The sequence below is a fragment of the Sinocyclocheilus anshuiensis genome, unplaced genomic scaffold (assembly GCF_001515605.1).
Source record: "Sinocyclocheilus anshuiensis isolate Anshui unplaced genomic scaffold, SAMN03320099.WGS_v1.1 scaffold191, whole genome shotgun sequence".
Lineage (NCBI taxonomy): Eukaryota > Metazoa > Chordata > Actinopteri > Cypriniformes > Cyprinidae > Sinocyclocheilus > Sinocyclocheilus anshuiensis.
Window position 1 is genome coordinate 234,573 of NW_015549570.1, and position 10,788 is coordinate 245,360.

Consider the following 10,788-nt stretch of genomic DNA (forward strand, 5'->3'; position numbering starts at 1 on the left):
GTTATAGCTGTATTGTTGGGAACACGTTTGTCCCAGACCTATCAGCTCGTTATTGTGAACATGCTTGTTCTTAAGTTACAGCTGTATTGTTGGGAACACTTTTGTCCCAGAGCTATCTGGTTGTTATTGGAACATGCTTGTTCTTAAGTTATAGCTGTATTGTTGGGAACACGTTTGTCCCAGAGCTATCTGGTTGTTATTGGAACATGCTTGTTCTTAAGTTATAGCTGTATTGTTGGGAACACGTTTGTCCCAGAGCTATCTGGTTGTTATTGGAACATGCTTGTTCTTAAGTTATAGCTGTATTGTTGGGAACACGTTTGTCCCAGAGCTATCTGGTTGTTATTGGAACATGCTTGTTCTTAAGTTATAGCTGTATTGTTGGGAACACGTTTGTCCCAGAGCTATCTGGTTGTTATTGGAACATGCTTGTTCTAAAAGCTGTAGTCATATTGGGAACATGCTTGTTCTTAAGCTATCTAGTCGTATTGGAGATATGCTTGTTCTTAAGATACCTGGTCTTTATTGGGAACATGCTTGTTCTAAAGTTATAGCTGTATTGTTGGGAACATGCTTGTTCCATAGCAATCCGGTCGTTATTCGGAACATGCTTGTTCTAAAAGCTGTAGTTGAATTGGAACATGTTTTTCTTAAGTCTAGCTGGTGTTATTGAGAATACTGCTTAAGCTTTTAAGGTATTGGCAAGTTATTGGGAACATGCTTGTTCTTAAGTTATAGCTGTATTGTTGGTGTGGCATGGGGAACGAGTGCAAAAGAGAAATGTTTGTTTTAAATACAATGGGAATTGGACAAGATATCAGTCTCACTCCGACTACGCCACTATGGGAATTTCACCCAAAGAATTAGAATAAACCTCCTACAGAGGCATACACAGATTCGTATCACCAATTAGAGTCAGAGACATGAGTAACAATACAAAAATGAACTCTTTATTGGCAAATCTTGAATAAAAACAATGTTAAAATACTGAAACACTTCCACCCCAATGGACCACCAAGTTTTAAAACAAGTCGAGGGCCAGGGACCAGAGCTTACCAACAGAGGCGGATAATCAGACCACACCAACTGTAGGTGAATCACTGCACTTCACTGTGTACACACACACACACACACACACACACACACACACACACACACACACACACACTTGCCAAGACACAGAAAATACACATCAACTAAACAGTCACTTTGGGAGTCAAGTTGGTTTACGAGCTCAAAACCAGTCAAAACAAACAAAAACCAAATTTTGCAATTAATGAAATCACAAATAATAGAACTTTGGAAACAGGACAGCACTGCAGCCGTAAACAACTGCGGAGCGCCCCAACTGAAATGCAGTTACAGGCCGTCACCGAACCGATCGTCAAGGGGATTAATGTTTTATCAAGAGCCAACAAAACCGTAGCTTTTCCGGCAAAGACCAATGCAGAAAAACGGCAATCCAGCAACTATGTCAGGTTCTCACAGCTTCTCCAGCGTCTATACCCAGTTTGTATGAACGGTAATACACGACACGGCAGTAACACTCGTAGAGTCAAAACAGAAGCACGCTCCAAACAAATCGGCGTCTCCAGTACTCTCATCCGATTCCGGGAAGTGACGGAAGCACGTTAACGACGCAGCAGCCCACCAAGTGACGCATTTCAGTTAGCACATATGTTCCCGTTTTTATAGCCATGGGGCGCCAGTAATTTGCTAAGGCAGCGGACAACAATGACGCAAGAAAAATTGCCCCTCCTGCCACAATCTGCTTGTGAGAAACTATCAGTGGTAAATTCCTAAAAGCACAAGCATTTCCTGTCTAGAATGTGTTCACTCACCACATAGCCCAAATGTTTACATTTTTCAGTCAGAATTGTTAGCCATGCCTCTTTACACTTATTTTCATTCGGTTTGCATCGGCGCCCCGACGATGGACTAAAGATCAATTACAAAAACATCCCTCCAATTCCTTAACTCCAAGGCCTAAACAAAGCTGAAATGGTGTTGGACACAATCTCGGAATTACCAGTAGCTCCATTCCTTACCTCTCCTACAGCCCGGGGAAGACGATGTAAATTCGAATGCTGACCTGCCCCAGCTCGGCCCGACCGTCAAGGGGTAACCACCCTCTCATTATGGGAACCGGGAGGTACTTCACTTTCCCTCACCAGAAGTTCTACACCCCGTTCTTCTGGTTCCATCGAAACTGCACCCACAGGAGGAAGAACCGCTGGCAACAATACTTGAACCTCAGGCTGTACTGAGCGCCCAGCATCCCGAGATCACATTCCCTGAATAGCCCAAGGAGTCTCTGGCACCAATACCACCAAATCGACATCGTCTGCCTCTTCATACTCCTGGGGGTCCTCCTGATTCTCTACAACACCCGCAGACTGATCAACAGGCAATACCTCCTTCTGGACACAAGCCTTCAACAGAGAACGATGCACTCTCCGTACCTTACCCAGATCTGTAATCGGCGCAATGGTATACATCACACCTCCCTCTTCGGGGGAGTGGACCACCTGATAGATCACCGAACTCCACAAGTCCTGGATCTTGTGGCGACCCTGCACTACATGATCTCTTAAGTAGACTAACTGACCCTCAGATAAGGGTAGATCTCGAACATATTGGTCATGCTGCCTCTTCCGACGGGCTGCTGCCGCCTTCAGCCGCTCACGTGCCCCCTCAAAGGCAACCTGCAATCGCCTACGATGTTCCACGACCCAGCTGTGTATGCTTCCGGTGGCCGGTTCAGGCACCCTACCAAGCAAAAAGTCTATCGGCAACTGGGGTTCTTGACCGAACATTAAGTAATATGGGGACTCTCCAGTCACTTGATGAGGAGTGGTGTTATAACAAAATATCACCTGTGACAAACAAGACACCCAGTCCCTCTTCCTTGAGCCCGGCAAGGTTCGCAACAAGTTATGCAAAGTGCGATTAAATCGCTCACATTGCCCATTACCGGCCGGATGGTAGGGGGTGGTACGAGACTTCCTTACCTGATAAAGCTCACAAAGCTGCAGAATAAGAGCAGATTCAAAGTTATGGCCCTGGTCTGAATGAATACGGCCCGGGACCCCAAACTTATAAAACCACTCTTCAACCAAAACTTGGGCCATGGTCTCGGCTCTTTGGTCGTGCGTGGGCACTGCCATAGTAAATTTACTAAACACATCAGTCATCATTAATATGTTTTCCTGTCCAGAATATGAAGGTTCAAGTACCGTGAAGTCAATGGCGAGGACTTCATTAGGCTTCGACGCTAGTAAATCGCCCATAAAAGCACGTACTACTGGACGATTATCTTTGGCAAGCTGGCAGCGTTCACATTCCTGACACCAATGGGTAATATCGGCCAGCATTTTTGGCCAATAGCACCGCTGCCGAATCAACTCGCTGGTGCGCTCGACCCCTTGATGCCCATGTTGTTGGTGCAGCTGCATCAAAACCTCTTCCCTCAAAACATCGGGTAACACTAACTGATAACACTCTTCCCCTCCGTCAGGACGGAATATCTTCCGATGCAAAACTCCTTCCCTTGCTTTTAATCTGTCCCATTGCTGAAGGAGAGTCAAAACTGGTTTATTCAACTGCTTCCGCTCCTCCGACCCTGGACGCTGGCCCTGTTCCCAAAATTGTATTACCGGTCCAATAACGGGATCAGCCTCCTGCATAGAACGCATATTGGAGGCAGAATAACCCGGCAACGCACTCACCGCCCTCACATCTGCCTGAACACCACATCCTGTGCCAATGGCCTGCTGCAACGCATCCGGAATTGCGACACTAGCAGCTAACTCCTTAACTTCTCCCTGGAAGACTGGGTTCTGGCGAGAGAGAGCGTCTGCATTACCGTTACTCCTTCCTGACCTATATCTTACATCAAAATCAAATGCAGCCAACTCTGTGGCCCAACGTTGTTCGGTGGCTCCGAGCTTTGCCGTGGCTAAATGACTCAGGGGATTATTATCAGTGAACACAATACATTTGTGCCCCAGAAGGTACTCCCTGAACTTTTCAACCATGGCCCATTTGAGCGCAAGAAACTCTAGTTTCATCGAGCTGTAATTAGTCATATTACGCTCCGTGGGCCTTAGGCTACGACTGGCATACGCTATAGGTCGAATCTTCCCTTCAAATTCTTGGGAGAGGACTGCCCCCAGACCCCCATGGCTAGCGTCTACCTCAAGGATGAAGGTTTTGGAAAAATCTGCATAAGCCAGTACTGGGGCAGATGTTAACTTCCCTCTTAGGGCCTCAAAGGTTGTCTGACACTGCTCGGTCCACGCATGGGTCAAACTCTGCCCTCTTCCTTTGCCTGACTTACTTGACTTACCTCCCATCACTTCAGCAACCAGCCTATGCAGAGGTGCTGCCAATTTGGCAAACCCCTCCACAAAACGCCTATAATAACTTACAAAACCAAGGAATGCTCGTAACTCAGACACAGTCTCAGGGCAACGCCATTGTGCAAAAGCCTCGATTTTACCTGGATCAGTTGCTACCCCTTGCGCAGATATAACATGCCCCAAGTACTTCACTTCGGGTCTGAAGAAAACACATTTCCCCAGCTTTGCCTTGAGTCCTTCCTTCTCCAGACGACCCAAGACCATGTCCAATCTCTCCAAATGCTGAACTATGGAAGAGGAAAACACCACAACATCGTCAAGATATAGAAGGAGGGACTGACACCGCTGGTCACCGAATAATCGCTTCATTAACCTCTGAAACGTACCTGGAGCATTACAAAGGCCAAAAGGCATACGGTTCCATTCAAATAATCCGAACGGTGTACAGAACGCAGTCTTCGGCTTACCTTGCTCAGAAACAGGAACCTGCAAGTAGCCACTGGCCAAATCCAATGTAGAGAACCAGCGAGCCCCAGCTAGTGAGTCCAAAGACTCCTCAATACGAGGCAGGGGAAATGCATCCCTCCTAGTCTTGGCATTCAGGTGACGATAGTCTACGCACATTCGCAGACTACCATCCTTCTTTTTGACCAACACTATCGGGGATGCGTAAGGGCTACAACTCTCTCGAACTATTCCAGCCTCCAACAACTGATTGATATGAGTTTTTACCACCTCATATTCAGAAGGAGGAATCCGTCGATATCGTTGAGGGTAACACTAACTGATAACACTCTTCCCCTCCGTCAGGACGGAATATCTTCCGATGCAAAACTCCTTCCCTTGCTTTTAATCTGTCCCATTGCTGAAGGAGAGTCAAAACTGGTTTATTCAACTGCTTCCGCTCCTCCGACCCTGGACGCTGGCCCTGTTCCCAAAATTGTATTACCGGTCCAATAACGGGATCAGCCTCCTGCATAGAACGCATATTGGAGGCAGAATAACCCGGCAACGCACTCACCGCCCTCACATCTGCCTGAACACCACATCCTGTGCCAATGGCCTGCTGCAACGACTCCGGAATTGCGACACTAGCAGCTAACTCCTTAACTTCTCCCTGGAAGACTGGGTTCTGGCGAGAGAGAGCGTCTGCATTACCGTTACTCCTTCCTGACCTATATCTTACCTCAAAATCAAATGCAGCCAACTCTGCGGCCCAACGTTGTTCGGTGGCTCCGAGCTTTGCCGTGGCTAAATGACTCAGGGGATTATTATCAGTGAACACAATACATTTGTGCCCCAGAAGGTACTCCCTGAACTTTTCAACCATGGCCCATTTGAGCGCAAGAAACTCTAGTTTCATCGAGCTGTAATTAGTCATATTACGCTCCGTGGGCCTTAGGCTACGACTGGCATACGCTATAGGTCGAATCTTCCCTTCAAATTCTTGGGAGAGGACTGCCCCCAGACCCCCATGGCTAGCGTCTACCTCAAGGATGAAGGTTTTGGAAAAATCTGCATAAGCCAGTACTGGGGCAGATGTTAACTTCCCTCTTAGGGCCTCAAAGGTTGTCTGACACTGCTCGGTCCACGCATGGGTCAAACTCTGCCCTCTTCCTTTGCCTGACTTACTTGACTTACCTCCCATCACTTCAGCAACCAGCCTATGCAGAGGTGCTGCCAATTTGGCAAACCCCTCCACAAAACGCCTATAATAACTTACAAAACCAAGGAATGCTCGTAACTCAGACACAGTCTCAGGGCAACGCCATTGTGCAAAAGCCTCGATTTTACCTGGATCAGTTGCTACCCCTTGCGCAGATATAACATGCCCCAAGTACTTCACTTCGGGTCTGAAGAAAACACATTTCCCCAGCTTTGCCTTGAGTCCTTCCTTCTCCAGACGACCCAAGACCATGTCCAATCTCTCCAAATGCTGAACTATGGAAGAGGAAAACACCACAACATCGTCAAGATATAGAATCAGGGACTGACACCGCTGGTCACCGAATAATCGCTCCATTAACCTCTGAAACGTACCTGGAGCATTACAAAGGCCAAAAGGCATACGGTTCCATTCAAATAATCCGAACGGTGTACAGAACGCAGTCTTCGGCTTACCTTGCTCAGAAACAGGAACCTGCAAGTAGCCACTGGCCAAATCCAATGTAGAGAACCAGCGAGCCCCAGCTAGTGAGTCCAAAGACTCCTCAATACGAGGCAGGGGAAATGCATCCCTCCTAGTCTTGGCATTCAGGTGACGATAGTCTACGTACATTCGCAGACTACCATCCTTCTTTTTGACCAACACTATCGGGGATGCGTAAGGGCTACAACTCTCTCGAACTATTCCAGCCTCCAACAACTGATTGATATGAGTTTTTACCACCTCATATTCAGAAGGAGGAATCCGTCGATATCGTTGACGCACCGGGACATTATCCAATAAAGGTATGTCATGGGAAATTAGGCGAGTGCAACCTAGATCACTCTCATGGCCTGAAAAAACTGTCTGATATTTCTGCAGCAGGGCTCTAACCTGACCCTGCTCTGAACGGGACAAAACTGATAAATCAAGGGACTCAATCTGTTGGGACAAGGTAGAACCCCCCACCACACTATGGGACTGGACTGTGGCAACTACTGGCTTTTCTTCCCTGACCCCCGCGGGCAAACTGACTATATAGACCTCCCTCAAATTACCCACCACCGTTGTAGGTCGAAGCATTACTTCCACTGTGCCAACATTCACTACAGGCATGTAAACGGTCCCTCGATTTACCCTCACCAAAGCAGGTGATGCCAGAAGCCCAGCTGGGAGGCCTGACTCAGGGGGCTCAAACAAAACAGTACTGCCAAAATACTGGGCAGAACAGGTTGTGGCCACCAGCTTCATTGTGCCACCTGGGATGCGACAAACCCTACGTCCGCGCACCCGCACACACCCATGATCAGAGAGCTTCATAGCATTTACTTGACGACAACATTGCAATGCACTTGACACACCGGGTAATTGTGTGATCACAGGTAAGTCAAAGAAAGCGCTGCCATGCTGCCCAAAAAGCCCCTGATAACACCGGCCAAGGATGTTCATCCCCAGCACCCCAGGGACCTCCAAACTCACACCGTCAGGAGGATCCCGAACCACCAGGACACCACACCCAATGACCAACCTGCCACAAAGTTCCACATCTAACTCCAAATATCCAACATATGGAATGGTAAGCCCATTAGCAGCTCGAACTTGTAACCACTGACAGTTTTGAAGGCGATCCTGACCCCATGGTTCAAAATGTTGTCGAAAACAGCTTTCGGTAATTGTCGACACCATCGAACCTGTATCCACCAAACAGGGCACTGAAACACCCCCATAAGGGCAATCACATGTGGACAAGAGGAGATCAAATTAGGAACTGAGCTGTGTGTGCCTATCTTACTTGAGTCAATTCCTTCCCCACCCAGGCTGTGACTCCGTGACCTGGTGGGAACTAGTTTTCCGACAGTCGGGGGGGACGTAGCCATCCATTCTCAGCTGTAGAGGGACCAGCCACAGGCTGGGGAGGGTGTGGGAAACTTCGTTCCCCGTCACACTCACGAGCAAAATGGCCCGGTCGTTGACACCGTCTACATATAATCTGACCAGAACGAGGGGAATGACTACGTACATCTGAAGTTTGGAAATGGGCGAAAGTTTGCGTGAGCTGATTCAACTGCCGTTGTTGCTGTCGCAACATTTCTCTCATTTCACCCAACTCTGACTGCTGTGACGACCTAGCAATTTCGACCGGTGTCCCACCGCGTACCCCATATTGAATGCCATATGCTAGTGGGACTGACTGACTACGCCCTCTCGCCCCTCCAGGCATCCCTTTTTGTTCCCACCTAATTGCTTCGCCGCGAACCTCTAATAAGGTAGCAGTAGGCTGGCGACGAACCAACTGCTTCAACTCTCGCCTCAGGGCACTATCAGCGACGTGCTCGACAAATTGGTCCCGCAACAAAGTTTCTGCATTACGGATAGCATATGGCGCCCGGCTCTTAACCCTTTCCAACAGGCCCATGAGCGCAAGAGAAAATTCTAACAGAGTCTCACCCTCTTGTTGCTTTCTAGAAAAGAAGGCCTCTTGTAACGCTACGTAAGACTGAGAACAGCCGTAAAGATCACGCAATGCCCTAATAATTTTATCAGGGTCTCCGCGTTCTAGATCAGGACGATACCGGATCTCTTCTCGGGCCTCTCCCTCCAAATGGTCAAATAGGAAGAAAGCTTGATCTGCATTTGACATATAACGTACCTTCATGCATGCCTGTGCCTCCTCAACCCTTTCATCAATACTCAAACCCTACTTGCCATTAAACTTTGGGCACCGTCGATCTCGCGGCACAAAAACAAATCGTTCGGGTGCAACGGCACCAGATGGTTGAGGTGTAACAGGCGGAACAATGGAGGTACAAGGCAAGGCGGCATCAGGACCAGGCAACCCAACGGGTGCCTGCGCCTGCTGCAACCGTGCATTGTCAGCTCTCAACTGGGCTACCAAATCCCTCAATTCTTGTAACTCATCCTCCATCTCTGTAATTTACCCCCCTTTTTCCTTTTAAAGAAAAAAACACTTACCACAGGAGGGAGGAAGTCACCAAATGGAACAACTCAGGCACAATGCACTGCTGCCCTGTTTCCAAAACAAACACAAACCCAGAATACACAAAAAAAAACAATGTCTCTGACGCAAAATAATGGTGATCCTGCCGACTGCGCCACAATGTGGCATGGGGAACGAGTGCAAAAGAGGAATTTTTGTTTTAAGTACAATGGGAATTGGACAAGATATCAGTCTCACTCCGACTACGCCACTATGGGAATTTCACCCAAAGAATTAGAATAAACCTCCTACAGAGGCATACACAGATTCGTATCACCAATTAGAGTCAGAGACATGAGTAACAATACAAAAATGAACTCTTTATTGGCAAATCTTGAATAAAAACAATGTTAAAATACTGAAACACTTCCAGCCCAATGGACCACCAAGTTTTAAAACAAGTCGAGGGCCAGGGACCAGAGCTTACCAATAGAGGCGGATAATCAGACCACACCACCTGTAGGTGAATCACTGCACTTCACTGTGTACACACACACACACACACACAGAGAGACAAATACTAAGACAAGTCACAACACACGGTGAGGTGGTCACTGCACACTGTGAGGAAGATACCACCACCTAAAAGAAAGTCAGTCCTCTGCCCCTGGTGCTCAGGCCCTGCCAAGACACAGAAAATACACATCAACTAAACAGTCACTTTGGGAGCCAAGTTGGTTTATGAGCTCAATCAACCAGTCAAAACAAACAAAAACCAAATTTTGCAATTAATGAAATCACAAATAATATATATATATAGAAGTATATAAAAGAAATCAATAAAGAGAAACAAAAATACAAACTATATAAACTAATTATATAAATCACAAAACAAATCTTATGCAACTGGAGAGAGCAAGTAGAAACAAGCTAGAAAGAAAAATCACAAAAATATAATTAGAATTGAAAACAAAGTTCAAACTTCAGAAACCAAAATATAATACAACAAAAAAAGCAAACAAAACAATATGAACAGCCAAAGGAGGAAAATTAACAAAAAAAGTGAAATTTGGAAACAGGAAAGCACTGCAGCCGTAAACAACTGCGGAGCACCCCGACTGAAATGCAGTTACAGGCCGTCACCAAACCGATCGTCAAGGGGATTAATGTTTTATCAAGAGCCAACAAAGCCGTAGCTTTTCCGGCAAAGACCAATGCAGAAAAATGGCAATCCAGCAACTATGTCAGGTTCTCACAGCTTCTCCAGCGTCTATACCCAGTTTATATGAACGGTAATACACGACACGGCAGTAACACTCGTACAGTCAAAACAGAAGCATTCTCCAAACAAATCAGCGTCTCCAGTACTCTCATCCGATTCCGGGAAGTGACGGAAGCGCGTTAACGACGCAACAGCCCACCTTGGGAACATGCTTGTTCCAGAGCAATCAGGTCGTTATTCGGAACATGCTTGTTCTGAAAGCTGTAGTTGAATTGAAACATGTTTTTCTTAAGTCTAGCTGGTGTTATTGAGAATGCTGCTTAAGCTTTTAAGGTGTTAACAACATATTCATTGGTCAACTGTTAAAGGCTACAGAATTGTTGCTACAGGTTATGCGGGTTTTGGCAACATATTTGATTGGTCATTGGTTAAGGGCAACATGCTTGTTGCTTAAGGCTTTGAGATTTGCTATCAGTTTGTGTTCGGGGATATCAGCATATGGTTTTGTTTTGGGGGGTATTGCTGCTCTCCCTGCTCTCATCCATGCTAGGCTGCATGGATGCGCAGGGAGTTCTTGCCCAGAACGGAACCATACCGCCAATCCAAACTGTATGCTAATTGT

At 46.9% G+C, this 10,788-nt stretch overlaps 2 protein-coding genes across 3 annotated transcripts in view; one reads left to right on the forward strand and one right to left on the reverse strand.

Annotated features, from left to right (window-relative positions):
- Window positions 1-10,788, forward strand: part of LOC107657340 (protein inscuteable homolog) — a 147,374-nt gene that overhangs the window by 30,829 nt on the left and 105,757 nt on the right. The gene's annotated exons all lie outside the window — the stretch shown is intronic.
- Window positions 2,286-8,932, reverse strand: LOC107657336 (uncharacterized). The gene is made up of 5 exons (XM_016445378.1): window positions 8,730-8,932; window positions 5,106-7,534; window positions 4,829-5,017; window positions 3,929-4,648; window positions 2,286-3,067 (listed from the first exon to the last, which is right to left on the reverse strand). Exons 1-5 carry the CDS (start codon window positions 8,930-8,932, stop codon window positions 2,286-2,288), a joined length of 4,323 nt encoding a protein of 1,440 aa, XP_016300864.1.